Below are 25262 nucleotides of genomic sequence, written 5' to 3'. Positions count from 1 at the left end.
TTATCCCCAACAAAGTTCCAATAAAGCTGCGTCTGTAACGCCATTGCGGAGATCAACTAATTGCCAATTTTTTGGGGTTATTTGTATCCTGTAGTTACCATGTACTAGTGTTCTACTCATTACACATTAGGTTGTAACATGTCTATGTCCTGCCTTGATTAAAAGTGTCTGACAATTTAAACAAAAAAGGTAAGGTTTTTCATTTAATGTATCCGTAACTTCTTGGTAAGTCATTTATGGAATAGATCTTTAAAGCATTCCCTCCCAAAAATAGCTGCAATCCATAATTTGACATTTTGCCTTCAGATATACCTCCGTATGGTATGGATTGACACTGGCTGAAAAGTGTTTATATTTCTCAGTAATGGAGTTGGGTTTGTGGACTCCAAGGTTTGCAATTCATCTCTGTGTTAAGAGTTTGATCAACCTTTTCGCCTTTACAGAATTCAAGCAAATTGAGCCCGATTCTTATTAATGCAAACAAAGAGCTTATTGTTTAATACAGGAAAGACAGTGGGCTTGCCATCGCCTTAATTTCTCTGTCTCAGCGAATCTCCAAAGACCTTAATTTAATCACCCACTGTTTGCACTGAGATTAGAGAAGGTCATTTGCATTTCTGACTTTCTGGTATCCTTTTTTTCTTCTGCAACCAGTGATGTGCCCAGGAGGGGTAAGAAGCCTAAAAGAACCAAGCCAATAAAGGATAGTGTGTGTCTGTGTGTGTCTGTTCGTGTCTGTGCCTATAATGTTAACCGGCGATCTAAATGAATATACTAAGCAGTCAGAGGATTTCCGAGAGAGAGAGAGGGAGGTGATTTTAAGTATGGTACTTTTGGCATCTTGTCAAATCCCCAGCCTTTCTGTGTGATTGGTTTTGTATAAAATCAATTGGTCTTGAGCTCCAGCCAAGAAGTAAAATCTATAGGCCCAGAAATGAGACGCGATGCAACATACGGAGGAAACGGACTCTGCCGGACTCCTGGGAGCGGTTCTGAAACGTTCAGGGGATCCATTGATTGGTGAGGAGCTGGGCGGGTGGCGCTTTGGCTAAAGAGTGCGTGGGTGATGCAAGGGGCCAAAGTCACAAACCGATGGGCCAAAGAGTTTCGAACATGGACAGATATCTACTCATCAATACGTACAGCAACGTACAGCTATTTTACTCACAATTTGAAGTGTTTTTCATTTGAAAGAGGAACAGGTGTCATAATTTTTTTCACATTTTGGTTTAACAGTGAGTGTCATTTCTCTCTCTCCGTTCAGCAGATGGCATGATGTCTTGTCGGTGGCATGGGGAGCGATGGCAGTGCTACCTGCTGTGGTCCAGACTGGCCATTTTTTATTAATTGAATACGGATTAGCTTCAATTATTAATTTTACCCTGGACCAGATGAGTACGTCTTTAAAAGTGTCCCGTAGTCATCAGGAACGGTTTGATCGGCCCTGAAGAAAGCAGAGTCCTGCTGACACCCAGCCAGCACACAAGCTGCTGACCAGTTAGATATCGCCGGGACAGAGCAGGTTAAAAATGAAAGCACAGCGACAATGTGTGTTTTGTACATATTTGTCTTCATGCACCGAGCTGTCTGAGGCTTCCTTCTCCCCTGGTGTTGCACAATACGCAGTTAATCTCTTCAGTGCGTAATTAAATGAATTGCGGATCAAGATGCCTCTTTTTTGACAAAGGAATAGTTTAACGTCTCTCGGTGGCGCCCCACGTGGCACTTTGCAAGAGCATGGCCTACGCTGCCCGTCTCTGTATGAGGCTCTGGGCGACAGGAATGGAGAAACACCTTTCGGATTCAGCCCCCAGACCACCCCCAGACAGTGAGATCAATATAATCTCCCCGGGCTGGAATCGGACTGACTTTGTGAGGATTACAAGCTTTCTCTTTGTACTGTCCTTTTCCTGCCCCTTAGAGGTATTACCCTTTTTAACCTTTTGATCTGGCCCATGGTAATGTGGGCTAAACAAGGTCAGGGATAGAAATTCCTGCCCGTCTTTTCCCACAGGAGTTAGACCCTGATAACCACTTACACAGAGCAAAATCAAGTCACGGAAAAGGTGCACCTTTAGAAACGTATTTGAAAGGTTTGTGGGAGAAATGTGCCAAAGAGCTTCTGAAGGAAATTACTATTTAAAATCAATCTTGTCTGTTTGGTTTAAACCACATTATCAATTTGTATGCTAAACTGTTTCCCCGTCCTTGCCCGGAGAAAACTGTCTCGCTCTGAATTGCCTCATCTGTCAGCCTTGTTTTAACGGCACGCTAACATGTGTTGAGTAAAGTGCGTCGGTCCACATTGTAAACAGACAGACGGATATCTTAAATCAGAGTCCTAATTTCTTTATTCATTGCCCAACCTTTATCCACACTATCAAACTACTTCAATTAGGTATCTATTCATTGACAATTGATTAATAATAATATATGTTTCCCTGTATTATGTTAATTGGCCTTAATTGATAGAACATCTGAGATCAGATGTGTCATGCGGAGAGAATACAGGACAGAGAGTACAGTTTCCTAATTTGTGTACAGTTCAGTGACATGGCCCTGGGAGAAATTGTTAGGACCGGCTTAATGCAGTCATGCCAATCATGATTAGGTTTTAGGAGGGAATAGTCAGCTGACACATGGACGCTTTCATCCACAGAGCAATGTTACTTCTTCAGTGTGTTATTTAAATGGCTTTAACCTTTGCCTCCTAGCTTTTCGGGGTAGAAAAGTTTGTATTGATCACTTTGATTTATTGTGATGGATAAAAGGAAATGTTTAGATCTTGTTTTAGATGAGAAGAAACCTGACATCTCTGCCAACTAACCCCACTAACCCTAACCTTGTGTTCTGAGACACCGAGCTGGGGTTTCGCTTGACTCTTCTCCTGTCACTCCTTTTTCTAAGACAAAAATCTGACGGACAAGTGTAAAAAATAGAGAAAAACAGACTCATCTGTCCAGGAAACACCACAGAAATTGGGCTCGAGTTGGGGGCCACAAAAATATAATAAACATTTTGCGATTTAAACCCATTGAAAGGGATATCGTGGTTTGCACATGCTTGGCAGCTTCCCGAAAACAAAACCCCGTGCACCTCTCGGCAGCGAGGTTACAGATGGTTGTGTTCTCATCAAAGCGGCTGTTAAATTCTAATTAGAACCAAATTAGATTGAAAATGCAACGAGCTGTTCGTGTAGAACTAGGGAGCTCCACGTAAATGTTAATCAAGGTCATTTTCCGAACCTGTGCTCTGCGTGTAAAAGCGCGTGTGCGTGACGAGCCGCGAGGAGGGCGGCACTTGTCTTTCACGGATCTCTGGAACTGTGAGGGAAAGGGGGATTGTGGGAAAGAAATTAAATTTTTCTTTTTGGAGGAAATATTTTTTTGTCGGGATAACAAGATGACAGGAACCCTGCATTACCTGAATTTACACCTGCGGGGGATACTAATTGGATTATTCTTTCTTAATATTTTTAATGAGCGGTAAGGCGTTCTAAAAAAATGTAATCAATTAAGCACATTAATTAGGATAGGGATGAAGAAATCGTGAGACCACCCCTAGGCACTCGTGGGCCCCTATAAACCTGCTCTCTGCTTTGCGAACCTTCAAAACTGATAGCACCATCACTGCACAACCTCACACTGCCCACTACACAAGAAAATATGAATGAGAATCAACTTATTTAAATTACACTGTAAAGAATTAATATATAAATGAATGCCCAGGCTTTATAACTTGGGTACAATACCATGATGTACTACGAGAAAAGATACAAAGTATATTAAATGGGAGTGAAGTGGCTTCTGTCTTAAAGGAAGAGGTCCATTTAAGTGAAAGAAGAAAACGTCACTCAAGTCCCAAATTGCAGCATTTAAAACGTATGTTCCTGAAGAAGCCGTAAATTCCATCCACAACGCCGCTGTTGTGCAATGATAATCCATTGATAAATTGTTCCCCGAAGATGTTAACCAGTCATTGTGTTGTTCAGATAAAGGGGGCAATTATCATGGTAATTTGGAGTGAGAACCCTTTACAGCCCCCATGTCGGCTGACAGCTTGAGAGAGGACAGTCCCGTAATGACGGGAGTGGAATTTGGTACACGGGCAATCAATCAATATCACACACGGGGACTCGGGGACTCAGGAAAGCTCAAGGCATTTGTTAATTAGTCAACAGGGAGACATTCAAATCTTGTTTATTTTTTGTGTGAATCTCTTAATTTTCCCATATGGTAATTCAGTATTCTAGCAATCATAAATTTTTCTAACGTCCCCCCAAGTTCGCAATCGTTGTTGGAGGTTGGGTAAGCCACTCACTGTACCTTGATGCCTTGTGGCTTGTGGTTGAATCGACTAATACCCGAAAACATTTACTCAATGAGGTGACATGAAGGAGAAGTTAAAACTTCAAGAGCACTTCAGTTGCTGGCTCGTTTCTTCGTCTCTTCCAAGTGTTTTTCAAAGCCAGTGTCTGAGACTGCTCCGCTGTGTGGGCAGCTACAGAGAGTCTGGGTGAACGTCCGGTGCCCTGCAGACTGAAGCCTGAAGCAGACATGCTGACGACCTTAAAATGTACGTTTTTTAATCACAGGTTATTTCATTTTGATATGGTGACTCATCAGGACAAATTGGGCTTTTGAATTGGTGTTTTGAGTGCTGGCTGTTTTTTTTTGTTATGTTCTTGAGTTGGGAAGAGCAGAACTCAAGCAGTAGCAGATTGGCAGTTCCTTGAAGCTCTTGAAACCCCTATGTAAATTTCGGAAAGGCAAGCTTATTTCTTCCCCAAAATCCAGGCAGTCTTTGACTCTCCACTCTTCACAGTCGCTGCTCTCCGTGGCCGTCTCAGTCTGTTGCCTCTGCCCTCTCTGCCCTCTGTGAGGTGGATTTTCTTTTTACAGTCTTCACAAAGGCACCCGAGGAAGTGACACAACCAGTGATATCAATTTCGTGGTCCCCTAATCGCGGCTTTGTGTGTGAAAAAGTGTCATGCAAATAAACGCAGAGAAGGCACAGCCCCATTGACAAGGAGAGGTCGGACTAATTGACCCGACATGTTATCTGATATTTCCCCTATGGCTCTGCGCTTCCTGGGGGACCTAACCTGTGTCAAGGTATTGCTTTCCCTCCTTCACGGCCATCTAGAGGTGAGGCTAAATATAACAGAGAGCTGTTTATGGAAGAAGAAGGAAAAAAAACTCAGCCAATAGACTGCAGTTCTGTGCTATAAAAGGAATCAATCCATTTCCTGGGCGTTTTGTAATGGCGTGTCTGGGCAGAATCACGGTGCACCTCGATGTATGTGGCAGCGTGACGCTTTGATTTAGGAGTTGAATTACAGTTTTGGGGCAGCAACCTCATTGACATTGCTGAGACTAGATTGAAAAGTCTAACTTCAGGAGTTATAAGAGAAGTTAGATTGGCTCTGGTCATTGGAAGCACTGTAAGTCTTAGATAGTGGCTTTCCCTTCTTTTTTCTTTTGACTGACTGGTCTTTAATCTTGTTAACAATCGATACATGTTCATCACAGTTCGTCATGGGCTCATATGTGTATATTCTCCCCTGGATGAGCAACACAGAAACACTGCGCTTTTAGAAAAACACCTGTACTTTACATTGTTTAAATTAGGGTCCTGTTGGTCCTCTTCTCATTGGTCCCATCCTACCATAGGGGTGTGCAGGAAGTGATGCGATCACTTTCAAGATGTGTCCCTGCATCGGTGCAGTGGGCGTCTCCTTAGTGGCGGCTGTCCAGTAGGTGTCTCTGGCAGCTGTGAGAGGATTGCCTTAAATTGAAAACAGAATGAAGCCCCTGCAAGTGATGTATTTATCTGTGAGAGACACTGGACAGACAGCAGCCCTGAGGACAGGTTGAAGGGGTGTCTGTCAGAGCCGTCATTTTAAATGTTAACTTGTCCAGATGTGAGCAGGAACAAAATACAGTCTTTAAGCCATGTAAGTGTGTAAGGGTAAAATGGGTCCTGCATGGAGTTTGGTCAGTGGCAGGTCATCTTTAGGAGCAGTGTTGGAGGGCATAGCTATCTACTGGAGTTACCCCTGCATACAGAGGGGAAATCAATATTGTGGGGGTTGGGTCCCTATAGTGAAAAGACCCCTTTTCTCCTGACCTGAAAAGAATAGCAAACTGTCTGTAGTGTAGGGTTTTTTAAGTTTTATTAAAATATAAGATGGATGGACACACACAAACACACACACGAAGAATCGTTACTCTCAGTGAAAACCGCCTTAATGTTAACACAAGAACAAAGCATCTCCAAGGCCTCTTGTGTATCGCCAGTCAGATTCAATATGCGTTGCCATCTCTGCAGCTGAAGGCAGATGGATGAAGCTGCGCTCTTTAATGCAATAACCGGGCTCGGAAGAGGGTCATGTTTGACAACATCGCAGGTAAGGTAATCGGCTTTGCAGGCCAATAAACAGCGTCAGACGGGCACCCTGGGACTTTATTAGCTCCAGCCGTTGCAAGCCATCATTAGGCATGTCTGCCTGTCTCTCCCACTCTCTCACATCATAATACACAGGTCAGGAGGAGAGTTGAGGGGGGGAAGGTTATGGAGGCATAAGCTGAAATGTGTTTCTATAAATTCACTGAGGACGTGAACATGAGGGAAACCATTTCCAGTAGTATCGACCTTCTAGTATCTGATTGACCTTCAGTTTATTAATTGTATTCATCTGTATCAAGTAACAAGCCTTTAGGTTAGGGTTTCTCCAGTGGACTGGGCCATGGTGTCCTCATCTAAGTGACCTTGCTTTTTGGTTGATTAAAAAGTAGACTGGCATCTCACATAGTGTGTCCAAAGCATCTCCTTTTCTGTAGTTTCACCCACGCCTTTGTATGTTTTTGGTTTCTTTGTCTCAAATCTTCCACCATTGGATCCTGGAAAGCAAGATAAATGTAATCATACATTTCAAATGAAAAATTAATAACCAAAACAAAGAGGAAAATGTTCAAAGTACAGATCCGATGAAATATTTATTAATTTAAATGTTTCCCCTGCTTTCTGTGTTTGTTCGGTAATTGAACAAAACGGAACATGTTGTTTCTGTACGGATCAAAATATCTGAAGCCGATTCTGAGATTTTGTCAGTACTTTGCTTCATCGAATCTTTCTAAAGGTTTCAACAGATGCTTTGGGTGTCTGTAGCTATGGGGTAATCCATCTATAGACGTTAGGAAGGTAAAATGCTTCTCAACCTGAGCATGTATACAATGGTGTCTTTTGTTCTTTTTGTCGTATATTCGGTGAACATCAAAACACTTTTTTCTCCTTTCTTTCTCTCTAAACAATGAATCAGCCATCTTAGAAACAACACAAAAACCCTCGCTGGGGGTGTAGGGGTCTTGTTTGTTGTTTAATCTGTGGAGAATACAGGATGGCAACAAGAGAGGATGCTGCAGCTGGAACCGTTGGGAGGATAGATCCAAACAGCCAAGATTAAAAGCAAGTGAGCAAGCTGCCGCACACACTCATGGCATCTGCCAACGTATCCCAGAAGATAAAGCCTGGCTCGTATTTTTATTTATTTTCTTTCTGCGGAGGGTACTGTTGCTGGTAATCTCCTCCAACGGGGAGCGCGGCGATTGTGCTGACCCCGACCTACAGGACGGAAATGCAGGCGACACTCGTCTGCTGCGAACTTCATTTGCAGATAATTAAAAGGCGGCGGAGGCGGCGCTGCCAATTGTCACAATGTAGCTGCACTGACGTTGTGCCCCAGATGGAGGATCTGCATAATGTAGAGGAACCCAGTTCAACCAGTGATTGATTTGGCTCAACTTCTCCTGGCACACACTTCCCTGCCGGGCTCTCACATTGTGGCATTTGTCAAGGTATGCGCCGCAAACCGCCGCGTATAAAAAGCAGAGGTGTTCCTTCCAGATTTGACTTCTCACTCCCCTTTCAGTTTTTTCATAACCCTTGACCGTGTAGTCCCGTCTCAGAGAGTTATTTATTGTGGATGCCATTTTGTCCCTGCTGGGGTCCTTGGATGTGTTGTAAGCAGGAGGTAATGGTTTTCATTTAATTTGAATGCCAGCGGGTCAGGAGTCAGGGCGATGGCAGTGCCGGAGGATCGGGCCCCATTATGATATCACCATGGGGACTCCCGCGCCTGCGGAAATAATTAATTACTCTGCCATAGCAACTGTGGGGAAGAGCCGCCCTGTGATTAATGAGACATCATACTTACTCACTGATCGGAGGTGGCTGCCCCTGGACTCTGGGCTCGTCAATGTCTTGTATCTGCAGTCCCAAGAAGAGAGGGAGCGAGAGGGAGACAAAGCGCTGGGAGGTCTACAGTGGTCACCTCTTCTTAATGGCCGTCTTAATCCAACATATTCTTTTATGAATCTCTGAACACATCCCTAAGATAGATGGATAAATTAGCACGATTGAATTATAATTTAAAATATATATTGACTGAAAGTAGCCCATTATGTTCAGGGTCCAGGTTGTTCTCTGGTATGAGCCATTCAAGGAAATGTTCTCTCAATCTTTGTTTGTTTTCCACATCTGTCTGTCAGTGTTTTCACAACCCTTTCTCTCTCTTTCAGTTTCAATTTCAATTTGCTTTATTGGCATGACAGGAGTGCGCTGGTATTGCTGAAGACCCCCCACCCCCCCGACCTGAACAAGAACAAAACAGATCCTCTCTCCCTCTCTCTCTCTCTCTCTCTGTCTGTTTTAATGCCCTATTCTGCTTGGTGTCAAAATGTTTTCAGTCCTTTGTTTGCCCTTCCACCAGCTTTATTTCTATTACCTTAACAGTGTTAAATGCAATATCTATTCAAACATTAAGGTTCATTTGAATGATACAACTTAGGAAAAGATGGAAAGAAGGAAAATGTTGCTGGGTGTGCATGAGAAGAAATATGTCTCCAGTGACACAGCCAAGCCTAGAAATGTATCGGGGTGAAAGATTTATAGGTGACAATTAAGAGCTTTCTAGCAAAAATCCACATAGAGGCTCACCGTGGCTTTGGTATTGAGGCTGTTTGCTATTTGCGGATGTACCCAGGACTCTTCAATACCTTATTGTGAAATGAAACTGCAGGCTGACAAACTCTTTTGTACCGTCTCCTTACAAAGCTGCTCCCTTTCATAACGCAAACGCAGAAGACTGTGCAGCAGCTATTGAGGGGAGTCAGTTTCAGACTCATTGCTCATTTCTGAAGCTGCGCTGTAGTCAGATTTGATAGTGTCTAAAACGGCAACTGGAGAGCAGAAATGAAACTATTTTTGGAGCCTGAAATGTACGGCTGACTTCTTTATTGCCAAACGAAACCGGCCTTGCAGTCTGAATGTTTTGCTGGAAAAAAACAACAACCCAAAACATAAACGACAAATTTAATATGCTTCAGCTTCTGCCCTCGCCTCTGTTGTGGATGTTGATCAAAAAATAAATAAGCCAATTAAAATGATTCATGGCACAAATGGAGATAGATATATCCCAAACAGATAAAATAAAATAATGAATCTGAATGCATTATTACCAGGAGACAGTGAGTTACATGTTATTCTCCTGCAGCCAGATGTTGGTAAATTGCTTTTCGATTGGACCAAATATCTCATTGTTTGTCCTCATTAAGCAGTAGGCTTTTACATTTCTTTGTGGAACGGTGGCGTCGTGTAAAAATAAATAAACAAACAAACCGATATTGTTACTCTCAAGGGCGCCTGCTGTCTGTGTTTGCAGTGCCGGTGATTATTATATAAGAATTAAAAACAAGAAGGAATGGCTTCTCCGCACAGAGGCAAATTAACGCAGCTGACGGGTAAGACAACCTATAAACTGATTTTAATTAGTGGCAGAAGCATGCGCTGCCTTCACAGCTCCCCAGTGATGCTCGAACGTCTTTGTGTCGGGGAACGGCCTCGATCAGAGCCGGGAGGGCTGCACCACGGGCTTCACACACCGACTGCAAGATGAATATTCAACGGGCACAGGAATGTATAAGAGGAACCATCTTGCACCACTAATCCACATAATCTTTATCATTTTCCTCATGAGCAGAAGGAATTATATGTTTTAACCCCTGCTTTCATAAGTTGACATAGTCTTCCTTTCTTTCTTTCTTTTTGAACGGTTGACTCCCCTGTTCCTCTCCACTACTGCTGCCCCCCCACTTTGCCCTCCTGGCATTAAGATAACAGCAGCACTGACTCTGTAATTAACCTTGGGGCCACCAAGAATCTGTGTAACCCCGGATACTGGGATGCCGTGGCTTCTGAAGACCGTGGAGTATCAGATGGTTTGAAGTATATTGTCAAGAAAGAAGAAAAGCCTAGTTCCCTAGATTTAAAGGCACTGCGATTGGAAAGCAGAGAGGGAGGGGGCTGTTAGCGTTCATTCCCAACAAAGGCTTTTAGCTTGTCTCTCGGATGAAGTGCAGAAGCATGAATCCGCCCACCCGCCCGCCGTCTGTGTGGCGTTGTGTGAGAGCGAGCCGTGGCCACGTACAGGCGGCGTTTCTGCTCTGGCCCGGCTGAACGCAGAGACGACGGTACGTCTTTGAGTCCAAGAGATGAATTATGCTGCACTCTCAGGCTTTTAATTTCCTCGACTGGCCGTGCGCTCGTTGTCAGCTCTCAATGCCTTTCAATACATCTTTCTCCTTCCATCAAGGTCAACAGTCTTTTCACATTGAAGTAAACGATGGAGGAGCGCCAGGCAGACGGGCTTTGTTCTGTGAGCACGGAGCAGGGAGGGAAAATACGGCAAAGCACAAATTATTATACAGTGATTTTAAATGGATTTGATGTAAAATAGATGAATAAATACATTTTAAAATGATGATGATAGAATATACACTCACCAAAAGGATTATTAGGAACACCTATTCAATTTCTCATTAATGCAATTATCTAACCAACCAATCACATGGCAGTTGCTTCAATGCATTTAGGGGTGTGGTCCTGGTCAAGACAATCTCCTGAACTCCAAACTGAATGTCTGAATGGGAAAGAAAGGTGATTTAAGCAATTTTGAGCGTGGCATGGTTGTTGGTGCCAGACGGGCCGCTCTGAGTATTTCACAATCTGCTCAGTTACTGGGATTTTCACGCACAACCATTTCTAGGGTTTACAAAGAATGGTGTGAAAAGGGAAAAACATCCAGTATGCGGCAGTCCTGTGGGCGAAAATGCCTTGTTGATGCTAGAGGTCAGAGGAGAATGGGCCGACTGATTCAAGCTGATAGAAGAGCAACTTTGATTGAAATAACCACTCGTTACAACCGAGGTATGCAGCAAAGCATTTGTGAAGCCACAACACGTACAACCTTGAGGCGGATGGGCTACAACAGCAGAAGACCCCACCGGGTACCACTCATCTCCACTACAAATAGGAAAAAGAGGCTACAATTTGCACAAGTTCACCAAAATTGGACAGCTGAAGACTGGAAAAATGTTGCCTGGTCTGATGAGTTTCGATTTCTGTTGAGACATTCAGATGGTAGAGTCAGAATTTGGCGTAAACAGAATGAGAACATGGATCCATCATGCCTTGTTACCACTGTGCAGGCTGGTGGTGGTGGTGTAATGGTGTGGGGGATGTTTTCTTGGCACACTTTAGGCCCCTTAGTGCCAATTGGGCATCGTTTAAATGCCACGGCCTACCTGAGCATTGTTTCTGACCATGTCCATCCCTTTATGACCACCATGTACCCATCCTCTGATGGCTACTTCCAGCAGGATAAGGCACCATGTCACAAAGGTGGAATCATTTCAAATTGGTTTCTTGAACATGACAATGAGTTCACTGTACTAAACTGGCCCCCACAGTCACCAGATCTCAACCCAATAGAGCATCTTTGGGATGTGGTGGAACGGGAGCTTCATGCCCTGGATGTGCATCCCACAAATCTCCATCAACTGCAAGATGCTAGCCTATCAATATGGGCCAACATTTCTAAAGAATGGTTTCAGCACCTTGTTGAATCAATGCCATGTAGAATTAAGGCAGTTCTGAAGGCGAAAGGGGGTCAAACACAGTATTAGTATGGTGTTCCTAATAATCCTTTAGGTGAGTGTATTTAGAATACACTGATCAGCCATAACATGATGACCACCTGCCTAATATTGTGTAGGTCCCCCTTTTGCCGCCAAAACAGCCCTGACCCGTCAAGGCATGGACTCCACTAGACCTCTGAAGGTGTGCTGTGGTATCTGGAACCAAGATGTTAGCAGCAGATCCTTTAAGTCCTGTAAGTTGCGAGGTGGGGCCTCCATGGATCGGACTTTTTTGTCCAGCACATCCCACAGATGCTCGATTGGATTGAGATCTGGGGAATGTGGAGGCCAAGTCAACACCTTGAACTCGTTGTTGTGTTCCTCAAACCATTCCTGAACCATTTTTGCTTTGTGGCAGGGCGCATTATCTTGCTGAAAGAGGCCAGTGCCATCAGGGAATACCATGTCCATGAAAGGGTGTACATGGTCTGCAACAATGCATTGCCCAAAGCATGACTCATCAGACCAGGCCACCTTCTTCCATTGCTCCGTGGTCCAGTTCTGATGCTCATGTGCCCATTGTAGGTGCTTTCGGCAGTGGACAGGGGTCAGCATGGGCACCCTGACTGGTCTGCGGCTACGCAGCCCCATACGCAACAAACTGCGATGCACTGTGTGTTCTGACACCTTTCTATCAGAACCAGCATTCACTTTTTCAGCAATTTGAGCTACAGTAGCTTGTCTGTTGGATCGGACCACACGGGCCAGCCTTCGCTCCCCACGTGCATCAATGAGCCTTGGCCGCCCACGACCCTGTCGCCAGTTCACCGCTTTTCCTTCCTTGGACCACTTTTGATAGGTACTGACCACTGCAGACCGGGAACACCCCACAAGAGCTGCAGTTTTGGAGATGCTCTGACCCAGTCGTCTAGCCATCACAATTTGGCCCTTGTCAAAGTCGCTCAGATCCTTACGCTGCCCATTTTTCCTGCTTCTAACACATCAACTTTGAGGACAAAATGTTCACTTGCTGCCTAATATATCCCACCCACTGACAGGTGCCATGATAACGACATTATCAGTGTTATTCACTTCACCTGTCAGTGGTCATAATGTTATGGCTGATCGGTGTATATACTACACCTACCAGTATGGATTGGATGTGTCATCTTGTGTCAACATCAAAACATTTTGTCTGTGGAACCATTGCCTCAAATGCATTTTATTTATGCAATGCAGAACAAACTGTGTCTCTCACCTACCAGGTTCTATATCCATTGCTGTATCGCCTGTCCCAGTAAGACTGTGTGGTTGTGGTTGGGCACATACAGCATGAACAGGATGATAACGGGCTACTGTTCGTTTCCAGCCATGGTCTCTCTGCTGCGGATCAAAATGGCAGCTTGACATTCCAGTCATTATTACCTGCCGCTGTTAGCATGATGACATCGTCACGTACATGTACACAAAGCACTTTCTCATCGGTGACAAGGACACGTTGTATGCTGCTGAAGAGCTTATTAATAGTGGAAAATTTTATTGTGGCCTCCCCCTCTCTCTCTCACTCTCTCTCCCGTGTCAGGAATGTGTGCTGAACGGAGGCACTCCTGCTTAAAAACCTAATGCCTCCTCCTCAACTCCCCTCCCCTCCTTCAACCCTGGAAAGAGGGAGCACTCATCTCTTTTCAGGGAGCCATAAATTACCCATGAATGTGGCAGGGTTTGGAATAAAAGCTGCACGGGTATAAATTTATATAAATGCGTTTGTTTCCTCCCCCGGTGACATATAACAGATCGATGTGTTTTTTGAGGGGGAAGTTTTTTTGTTTCACTTTTGTCTACATCCAAATAAATCTCAGCCAAGACTGTTTCTATAGCAACAAGATCAAAACACTTACAACTTTCACGGCTACTTTTAGAAACTCACCTGTTAGCTTTGAGAGAGACACAGCCAAACAATAATTCATCTTCTGGGTTTTATAGCTGGGAAGAAAAGCTCCGACTGTACTCAGAACCACACAAGGCGCAGGTTTAATGGGAGGTTTGCAGTCGGGCCCCTGAATAGGTCAATCAGGATGAGTTTGGGCCCTGTATTTGTGAATGTGTGCTGTGCTACAGACAGCTGTCATGGAAGCTTCCCACAATTAAATACATCTCTTTAAACTGGTGTCTTAATTAGTCATGGTGGAAAGATTTGCCCGACTCAGTGTAGGAGATATTTCTCGTTCCAGTCACTTAGCTAAGCACTCCCAGATGGGGGGAAAGGTCAGGAATAAAACATTAAGGTTAAAATTTACTTTTTATTTTTTTGTTTAATTCATGTTATTAGAGCAACAACTAGGTGTACAGAAGTCAGCTTGGTTAACATGTTTCTTGCAAGCATTGCCTGTTATCATCTCCCCGGAGGGCATTTAAGGTCCTTGACCGAGGGAATGGTACATATTAACTAACCACCTGCTTTACATCCCTGGTGTGTAAAACAAGGACTAGATTCAGTGCATTCCCCTTGCTGGTTGGACGGCATCTTTGCTCTCATGCAATATTGAAGAGGCTGTTCCGAAGCCAAGAATCTGTACAGAAAGAATGTACCTTCCTATCGGAAAACAATATTTCTCTTTGTTTTAACCGGGCCAAAGCATCGATGCTGCTCTTTTGCTGTGCAATTTCTTTTTATTTCAAGGCCAAATTTAATTCTGCCAGAGTCTGTAATTGGTACCTGTATTATAACTGGCATACGCTGCCATCAACACCTCACTCCCCACTGGTGAACGAAAATGAATTCCTTTATCCTCCCTCGAACGCTGGCAGAATAATAGCAGTTACTCCGGCAGACGGGATCACGTCCGCTTCGTTGTACATGTCAATTAGCAGGAGGGCTGCGTGTGCTATTCACTTACCGGAATGTTAATGCTAATCACCGATACCACGTGGGCCGAGTCTTTACCCAAGTAATTGTATTATTTCAAAACATCATGCGGTGCAGCCCTCTGTGTTTGTACAGATGCTGCCCATCATATCCCATTTGTGCGGCCCGGGAATAGACCGGAAACCGATCATCCAGCGATAGACCCCACACCTGCTCGGTCGGACGGCTGAGTCTTCCACGTTTGTGTACACATTTGTGTATGTTTGTGGTGTTGAGACCTGCAGTCCTACAGCAGCTAATTGCAGCAACAAGAGCTGTCAGAAGAAGGCCAGGTAGCCCGTAAGTCAAGCACATCTGTTTAGTCTGTTTAGAAAATTACTGGTCCTTTCTCCCCCCACCCTCCAAGATACATAGCGTTTAAGAAATATTAACATGTACATTTCACGAGTCTGGGAACGACGGGAAGTGTTTTCATTAAAACAGTTTCAGATACACGGGAAGCAAGAGTGCGTCGGCTGAAATGTGTTGCGGAGCCGAGCTATTCAGCCTCCTTGGAGTATTCGCCGTTGCATAAACTCTGTGCTTGTGATCGCGAGGAGAGGACGGGAGCTTTCCACTCGGATTGTTTCTGGCCCGAGGGCGAGATATATATTAAGCTGGTTTTAAGATTCTTCTCTCTTCGCATCAGTATCTTGTTCTACTCAGGCGTTCGTTCGCAAGAACTGCATACGAACTTGCCTCCCACACAGTTTGTATTTATTTATTCATTTGTGTATTAATTTATTCACCATTTATTCTGTTTATGCCTTTTAATGAAAACGTCCTCCTAGTGTAAGCAAAATCTTTTATCCGCAGTGTGTGCAAATATTTCCCAAGTGGAGTGAGGGTGTTTTCAATGCGTTTTTTTTTCTCCCAGTGCTAGAATGATCATCTGTGAAATATTCTCCGCTCCTTTGACAGCCTCAGAATCAGGCTAGTGGAAAGCATATTGATTGTTGAACTTAATATACAACATCAGCAGTACCCCTCCCCATTTAGCTTTCAACAAAGCCTTTAACGGTAACTACAGAATGTATTAATTATAATAATTTGCTGGCTTAGCCTTTGCCACATTAGAAAACAGTTGTGACCGTATCAAACGTCGTTGTAGGTGGCAGTGTTTGTGTGTCCCGGCATTCAGGAGTATCAGACATTGATAGAGAGGCAATTTTGTTCTTCCCAGGCAGGTGTTGCTCTTGACTATCAGTAAATACTCTGCGGTGGTCTGGTTTTGCAGGCAGTCGGCAGTAAATATCGTTTCACCGGCGCTGTGGGCGAAACAGGCTGTGCTCATGCTCGGGCCCTGATGAACAATGTGCGTTCTGCTCTGAAGGTTTCTGCAATGAGAGTGCCATTTCGCTTGGCCCCAAACTGTGCACGGCAATGTTTTTTTCTGTCAGGGCTGTCGACAAACCACTGTCAAGCCTGGGCTCAGCTCCATCATCTGGAGGATGAATGTCAGAAACTCGGAGCAGATAGATTCCATGCTTACTGTACTACTGATTTTACCACGGTGGTGCAGGTATTTCCCAAGGATTCGTGGGATTAAGTCGATTAAAAGCAAGTGGTCTTTGTGTCTGGGTTCCTCATTTGTTTTACACGTGGGTGAGTAACAAAGGTGTCTGATTTGCCGGTATACCTGACACTGTATCAGAAGTTCTGTAAATCTGTAAATTGCACCTTCATGATTAAGAAAGGGGTGGTGGGGGTCATTAATCATTCCTTTAACTCACTCATAACCAGAGTTATCCCAAAGTCATTGCCGCCTAACGTTTGTGTCCACCGTTCTTTTCTCCGGCAGTGTATGGCATTGTGCCGGGGATCCCACCTCCGAGTTCTCCTCTCCCGGCGCAGAGCTGCCCTGATGCCTTAAGGCTCTCAAAGCTACAGTATGCCTTCACTAGGATTTGGATCACTTAACTCCTTAACAGGCTACCGAGACGGGGATTTCCAGCATGTAATTCAATTAAGAGATGACTGACAGCCACAGCTATCTGGCAGAAATAATACGATATAACACTAGACCTTTACAACTGCTGGTTTGCCACCAAGATATTTGTTTTAGCCTTTAGTATTGAAAATGATTGAAGTGGACGGTTTTTTGTTGCTGTTTCCTTCCCCTCACATAGGCAGCATTCTCTACCATTTCTGGAAGAGGAATCTGTATGTAAAAGTGTTAAATCTTCCTATCACTTAGAAAGGAAAATCTGTAGGTCAAAAAGGAGCACCATGTCTTTTTCCTTCCCTTTCTCTCTGCCTGTGGACAAAGATATCGTCGTTCTGCCTACTGGCTGACCCCAGAGGTTAAGGTTAAAGACACACCAGCCGCCCTAGACCCCCACACGACATAATGTACGATCCCCAGCCGAATCCCCTCTCCATTTGGGATGCTGTGATGGGGGCTGGAGATGTCTTTAGGTGTTCGGTGATGTGTTTGCTTGGTAGTGGCGGTTGGTGCGGGGGACGAGGGCCATGATCATCCCTCAGAGCTGACAATTACTTCCCAACAGATCGGAGACGTCCAGATTTATTGGCCACCGGGGTCGGCAGTGTGAAATGAGCCCTGTGGAGGGGCAGCTTTTTCTAATCAGCCGGGAAGGCAGGGATGCAGACGTCGGGAGTCGCTGTGTAATGCCGGCGGCCACCTCGGCTCTCACCCCTGTTGGAGGGTTTTATTATCTCTCCTGAAAGACATCACCTGTCCCGGCTACTGAGGAAACGGCTCTGTTTCATCCTCGCCCTCGGGTCATCGGCTCACTGTGTCTGCTGTTTGCGTGGAGTGCCCCAAATACTAACACAGAGAAAAATAAATTACAAATTCACAGATTTCTCAAAACTGCACCATCTGCTATTTTTTCTTCTCGCATTTGTACTTGCTTGTTCCTGGTCGTGCCACGTGCTGTGTTTATGGAGATGAAAGATAAGCCCCTGATGTAAACAGACACTTCGTTAATTCAAAATTATAACGCTTGTTGAGGATTGCTGTGGGGCTGATTGAGTTATTGTACCGATATATTTATATTTCATGTTTATTTTAATGGTTTTTTTAACGGAACAATGCTGGTATTTGCGTCAACCGAACCAGAAACAACGTGCAGCTCACTCGACACTATAAACCCACCACCAGCCCGTGCAGAAATAGGGTGCAAAGGCATCTGTTCACAGTGGTCCAGGGAAAACATGGACAAATCCTAGCTGGTCTGGAGAGGAAGGGGTTAAATCCGCTATACTGCACCTCGTCAGCTCCTCGCCTGTAGCCCAGTCTGAGGGGAGCATGTTTACGAGGCTGCTGCACCACAGGCCTGTCGAAAATGTCTTCACCCGGCAGCCAGGAGACTGATGGAGGGCGCGGTGAGAGGTCTTCTCTTCCACTTGGCAACACCGGGGTCATGGGGGTGAAATCCCAGAAGCGGCAGCAGCAGCCATGGCAGGCTTTCTCGGAGAGTCAGGCTGAGAGAGTTGATGGGGGGGGTTGTGTGTTGAGCTTGGTTGGTTGTGTGCGTTTGTGTTTGAAATCCTTGCCAGTCCAGTGAAGTCTGTGATCTCGGCCGCCTTATAAATCCGTGTTTCTCAATTTGAGTGTATGCAGCCACAGCTCTGGGTGGTGTATGATTTGTTTTGTGTTTTTACTTTCATAGTTTGCCCAAGGCTAGGCACGGTGGAAGTAGTCAGTTGTGTGTCGGTAGGAAGCTGAATGGGATTGTGGGACATTGGTACACTGACTGATTTCTCTGCCCCGCAGCTGTTCAGCAAACTGCAATTTAAACTCCCTGTAATTGCGTTTTAACGGCAATTCCGCATCACTAACTGTGTTTGTTAGTGTGTTAACCTGCCTCTAAAGTGCAGTTAAAGAGTTACCTTCATCTTCTCCCCGATGAATAGCCGCCACGAGAGTGTGCATCTGAAAGCCAGTCTAATTAATAGCATTGTTTAGCAGAGGCCTTTGTTCTTCGTTGTTGTTTGTTTTGTTGCTGGTGTTTGCATGTGTATCGTCTGTGTAGAGCATTGAAATCCTGCCAACGGTAAATACCCAGAAGAGAAAATATTTGTTTCACACATAGATGGGAAGTCTTTTATATTCAGTTTGTACTTCATTCGTAGTGGTTAATAACCCCTGGAGGCAGTCAGGTTGTATCTGTTGGCAGATCCTATTAAATCTTAATTGCACCTGCTGTGTAATTAAAGCCGAGGGCCTGGGTGAGGGTACAGGGAGGAAAACATCAGAGCCTCACTTACGAATGGCAATTATACCTTTGCACAGTTGTGGTGGTAGTGACTGGTGGTTCTTCTAACCATCGTGGCACTTTTGAGTTCTCAGTCCAAAGCCACTTAGGCTCGGTCTCTGGGAGCCGTTTCCCACAGTGCCGGTGGAGCGGTGTGTTGAATCGTAGTTTAATTGAATTTGGCAGATTGATTTGAAAGGCAGCTCTATTTGAAAAGACCACAGAAATGTATCCACCCCACCACCAGCACTAATACCAAAAGCCTGAGTTTCCTCCGCAATCTAGTTTCCGTGCCGCTCATTATGAAGGACAGATTTGATGGTAGCCACCGGAGGAGAAGAACTTAGCAGCGCATAATTAAATTAACATATTTATCATAAGCTTATTATGGCTGCGGTACGCGAGATGGCGAGTCTGCTGGTCAGATGCCGAGCTTTCATTGGAGGCGGTTTCTGCCGGCAGCTCGGGGCTTCTGTGCCAGCTGGGGGTCCACTAAATAGCTGCTGTCAGAGCCTCAAGGTGAACAAGATCAGGGTTTTCAATTACCTGCTAACAGCTACCCCCCGCCCCCAGATCAGCAGGCAGCATCCGGGAGAGTCTCTGCGTGCCTGGCAGGAACGGGCAGTCACAGTACCGCAATGGCTACCTCTGTGGCGTCTGTGGCTATCCCACTGAAAGATGTGCAGTATTAAACACCATTGCAGTAAGCTGGGGGGGGTATGGAAGCGCAAGGATCCTGAAATCAAAGCGCTATGGGCGTCTTATTTCCATCCCTGCTGTCTGCACTGTATAGCATACATATGTCATGAATTGATGGTTGGAGAGGTTCCGAGGGAACGTCTCATGGCAAAATATGTTTTAAATGCTTTTTTCGCCTCTCTTTTATGTCTTGGCGATTGTATTGAATAATGGCTGTATTGGCCAGGGTTACACTGTTGCATACGTTTGGCACTGGGCCATTTGTATCTTCTCTGCATGGGTGGAAGCTGATTTACAGATGCCAGGTGTTGAAAGGAGCAGAGTAGTGCACAGACCTGAATGGAGTAACTCACTGTAATGCATGCCAATACTTGGCAGAAAACAGGCCAATAAAGTTAGTTTTTTTTTTAATCAATAGACCATATGTTAGGAAAACAAGTTTGCCGTATGTCCAGATAATCAGGGTTTTGGAATTTAACGGGAATTCTTGTGCAGATGGTGATTAGACATCTTTATGTACCATGTAATGATCTAGGTGTGCCGTGACACTGCTTCTTAATGCCTCCATGTTGTTCATGTCATATACTATCTTTTTGTAGTGCTGTGTAGGGGATTCATTCCAACTAGCAAAACTATCCTTTATAACCCTCTGGTTACCAAGCCCTGACAATGGGACAATGCAGGCATGAGATACAAAGGTAATTCAGTGTATGGACTGTAATGTAGAAACAGGGCAAAACACAGGGACATGCAAACTTGCTTCCACAACTATAAATTAAATGTAATATATAAATGTATGTGTTTGTGTGTGTCTGTATACATCACACTCAGCCTCCTGTGAAATGTATCTGTCACTCTGAGACCTTTTTAAAGTGTCTTTCTCCCTGCTGGTCCACAAGTCTGTTTCCACGGCCCAAGATGTCAAAGATTCGCTGGGAACAGAAGTAATGACCTGCTTTGGTAAAAACTGAAAGGCAATTTTCCGCAAGATTTCACCTGCAAAACTTGTGATTTGAAAGCCCTTCATCTCTGTTAGATAGATATATACACACACACGCACATATACAGTGTTCGACACATTCCGCAGCTTTACAGATGTGCAGGTTTTTTGTAAGCGCTTGTGGAGCCATTCATAACATTCTCTCAAGCTCTGCAGCTGAAATGTACTTTATTCTGTTGTTCTGAGATCCAGTCGGTGGTTTATTAATCTGACAAGGGATAGATTCTCCCGTTTTAACCTTGCCTGTTGTAAAGCATCCGGCTCCGCACCAGCGATACATCATCACGTGCCCTTCATAGCATTTTGAGGATTCAACAGCTTAAGTGTAGGATCCAGTTAATAGATAAGCTGTGTAGGTTTATAAATCTTCCCAGGGTCATATCACAAAAACAATGAAAGCTTTGAACATGGGCATATCCATCGAGCCTGCTAGTTATGAAACACTGCAGGTCCGTTCCTTGCATCTGTCATGCATAATGTATGTGCTACATTTCTATTTTCTTTGTTTCGTGGGTGATTTATATATATTTTATTATTAGTATTGTTTAAACCCTCGGTTAAGCGCGCTTTATTAGGATAAAGTGGGCGACCAGAGCTCGACGGCTTCTTTGTGTACTCTATACAAAGTGAATGATGGTTTGATAGAGAATGCCATTAAACACTCATTAGCACCACGCTTGAAAAGCTTGGCTCATGCAGATAAATACGGGCCATTTTGCAGAGTGGCCTTCAGAGCAAGGGGGAGGGTATCGGTTCAAAGAGCTGAGTATAATGAGGTCACACTGGGAAACATTAACCTGCCTCCGCCAGTCACTGAGAACTGCCCCCCATGCAATATGAAAACATCCTTCTGACTTTCGCCTAGGAAGAAAAAAGAACTGGTTTTAAAACTATTCTCTAATGGATCCTCTCTGCAGTTTGTTTTCTTGTAAGATAATTTAAAACGGCGATGTTTGGGAATATGAAATCAGCTAATATGAAGTAATTTGATGGTGCTGTTAAATGGTACTTAATTTAATATTTTCTCTATTGCTGAATGCCTCTTCCTTTTAATGCCAGTTTAATTGTATGCCAGCAACTTTGCCTCATCGAGTGTGCAAAATTGATTATTCTGTACATTTGTTTAAGCGTTTTCCTTCCCATACAATAGCTGAAGACCCATTTCAGGCCGAGCTCGACTATAAGAGGGTTTTTAGGAAGAAGGTAGTTGTCTCGGTGAACGCCTGCTCAATTCTCAGGTTGGGCAAAAGCCTTGGCACTGAAGGGACCAGACTCCTCCTAATGGGATTCTGTAACCCCTTTCTCTTTGCGTCTTTCTCTACTTTTGTTCATCTTCATTGTCCATCAGACTCCTATTAATTTGAAACCCTTGGTTGTGATGTTTTATTGGAAGTGCCTCTCCGGAAAACATCCCTATTGACCATTATTTGTTATGAGTGCAGCTCGGGAGACATATTAGTAAATCTGATTATTGAATTTCATATCTCTGTGGCTGCCAAAGATCGGAGGGCACAGGCGTGTTGCTTGGCATTGCAAAGAGACACTGATTTATAATCCACCTTTGATTGCCACCTTGTGGTCACTTAGCGCAGGACAGGAGACGTGTGTATCTGAGCCACTGCTCTAGTTTAATATGAATACAGATGCCTAGATGAGATTCAGTCCTTTAAAGTTTTTTTTCCTTCTTTGTTTTTCTCTTTCAGTCTTCATCATGGCCGCCGGGCTGCTGGTGTACCCTTTCGGACTGAGCTCCACCTTGGTGAAGTCATTCTGTGGGAACTCGAGCATCTACTATGCCGGGGAGTGCCAGATCGGGTGGGGCTACATGCTGGCCATCGTGGGAGTGATGCTCACACTGTTCCTGCCCTTCTTTGCAAAATATGCACCTAAAGAGCATGCGTCTCCAACCCCCCTGCCCACCATTTTATAGTAAATCCGTCTCGACCCATTGAAGAAAACTAAAATCATTTAAGCAAAAGCACTTGTTTAGATAACAGAATGCAAGATGTCAACAGACCCAAAGTATACTTATAGTCTTCCTCCATGTGGTAAGCTTTTATTCCCCCATATTTAGTTATTAATATCAAACTTGGTTTTAATATGGTTTAACATGAGTTCATTTGTGCTACTTTTGTGTGGTTCAAGGAAGTATCATTAGGCATTTTAAGTAAGACCATACAGTTACTGTATAACAAACAGCCCCCACAGTACTCTAGAGCAAATAATGATCCTTACAAAATACTGAATAGTAAATCCATTTGTAAGTATTCAATTCAAGATCATTAAACAATTTTTACTTTATAAGTTTCTTATTTATGCAGACGTATGTTTAAGAAGTCCGAGCAGGTAGCCAATATGCCTATCAAAACCAGTGTACAGTGAAAACGCAAACACAAAGAAAAAACATTCCAGATTTTACCAACTAATTCTGCTATCAGGGAGAAATCACAGACCAGGTGACGAGGAGAGCGGAAATTGTGTTACAGAGGGGAAAAAACACACCTTCAGGGACTTTTAATAGTTAACATAATGGATATCTGTGAACTCTTGTAAGGAAACTGTCTTTAGGGGGAATTTAAAAGTGACATTTGAATATGAAACTGAGGATTTTGCCACTGATGAAGTCAAAGGAAAGACAAAAGAAATGACAAAGATGGATTCTGGAGATCGGTGTCATGGGACAGCTGTGGGCCAGAGAGAGAGGTCAAAGCGTGGGAGATGTCTACTGAAAAACTGGGAGTGTTCTGTAAATAGGAGGCATGATATGAAATATGAATTCTGCACAGCAAACACACGTGAAATCAAGACCGTTAGAAAACCGCTGGAAAGCGGTACAGCCGATGCCACGATGTTCAGGCAGTGGGTTTCATTCCTCCCTCCACATCATTACCTTTATAACTTTATGAAGGTGTTTGACTGAAACCTTGAAACACTGCCGCCTGCCGACCCAGTTCCCTGTTATTAACATCTCTGTGTACAAGATATTCCATGTTGTTTCTTCCGAAAGTATTGCACAGCATAGGAGAGTATTGACAGGAGAGGTCAATATCCAAATGCCATTTTGGAAAAGCATGTTGGTCAAAAGCATTTAATCCGGACCTGGAATCAATATCGTGAACCCACATCCCTACTTCCAGTGCGAAAATGTGAGTCTCTTTACTCATATCTACCCAAATGGATTCACTTTTTTTTTTACTGCATTGGTGTCAGACTGTAAAACAATAGCATACAGACAAGGAAACGCAAATCTGCATTGGATTTGGATGCATATAAAGTTGGGGTGAGTCACCACAAAACAATTGTTGCTTGTTTGAAAACTTCTTCTGACCTAACCAACTTGTGCCTTTGTAATTGTAACTGAAAACAAGTAACTTTGATGCTGTAATCAGGTTTTCATCAATAACCGCTGATATTCTGTGTACAATGTCCTGTAAAACCACTTTTTCCTATGATGTGTATGATGCATTTTGTAATGTTTCTTATCGTACAATGTGGACCTGCAAGACAAACTTACAAAGAAGCTGTTTTCAGCAGTTGGGGGGTGTGGCTACACTAAGTTCTACACACAAATGTCCACGCTGCTCCAACACAAAGTACAACAAACTATCCAAGAGCCCTTATATTCACCTACATTTTAATTGTTTACAGTAAGTGACACAGTTGTCTCCATATTCAGTCATTGCTTTAATATTTTGTCAAAGATGTAAATGGTGCAGTATTTGTCCGAATAGAACTGGGACGAATTTTTCTGAAGCACTGTCAGTGATATTGTAAGCATGGCAAGAAGACTGATGTACTGAAAGTAAGCTAATGGCTCAACTGTTACTCTACCTTTCTCTACATTACAGAAACGGTTTTTTTTTATTCTGTCCATTGTAATACAAACCCAGATATACATTTTCAATTATCGCATCAAACTCAAAAATATCAACTCTGTCTTTTCCAGTTAATAGTTATATTCATAGGGTTTCAGTCCTGGGGTTCATGTACTTTACCCATAACCAGAAATACGTGAATAATTACGTGACTTAATTTGATAATAATTCATGGCCTGGTCAATACAAACACAAAGCAATCTGACAAACATCTAAACAACTGACTATTAAAACCTCCAATGCTTTTCTTTACTACTTTAACTTCTGTGGTTACTGCACAGAATTGTGTTTTACTTGTATGTTGTACATTGTATGTAAAAGTCTAACACTGGTGAAACACTGTTTTGTACACTGTAGTAGTATTCAATCTCCATTGTATGTTTTTGTTGTAAATAAACTAATTGTCAGGCTTTTTTTATGATTATTATCCTAACTGTATTATTTTTACAATGTATATTTCAGAATACATGACATAATCTGTGTCTAAATGTATGTTTTTCGTTGAATATCCCCTACAATGTTTACTGTTTCTGTGCTTTTGCTTTACAAATAAAATATTCCCTAAAACCTAACATTTTGAAAAAG

The 25262-nt window shown here is 43.7% G+C and overlaps 1 protein-coding gene across 1 annotated transcript in view; it reads left to right on the top strand.

Annotated features, from left to right (window-relative positions):
- Window positions 1-25098, top strand: part of lhfpl7 (LHFPL tetraspan subfamily member 7) — a 78992-nt gene extending 53894 nt beyond the window's left edge. The window contains exon 3 of the mRNA XM_066695758.1: window positions 22506-25098. Coding sequence (XP_066551855.1) covers window positions 22506-22732 — 227 coding nt within the window. The 3' untranslated portion in view covers window positions 22733-25098. The remainder of the gene's footprint in view (window positions 1-22505) is intronic.
- The last annotated feature ends 164 nt before the right edge of the window (window positions 25099-25262 follow it).

The sequence above is a fragment of the Amia ocellicauda genome, chromosome 22 (genome assembly GCF_036373705.1).
Source record: "Amia ocellicauda isolate fAmiCal2 chromosome 22, fAmiCal2.hap1, whole genome shotgun sequence".
In the NCBI taxonomy this organism is placed as follows: domain Eukaryota; kingdom Metazoa; phylum Chordata; class Actinopteri; order Amiiformes; family Amiidae; genus Amia; species Amia ocellicauda.
The sequence above is the reverse complement of the archived record's forward strand: the minus strand, read 5'-3'. Positions and strand labels throughout refer to the sequence as shown.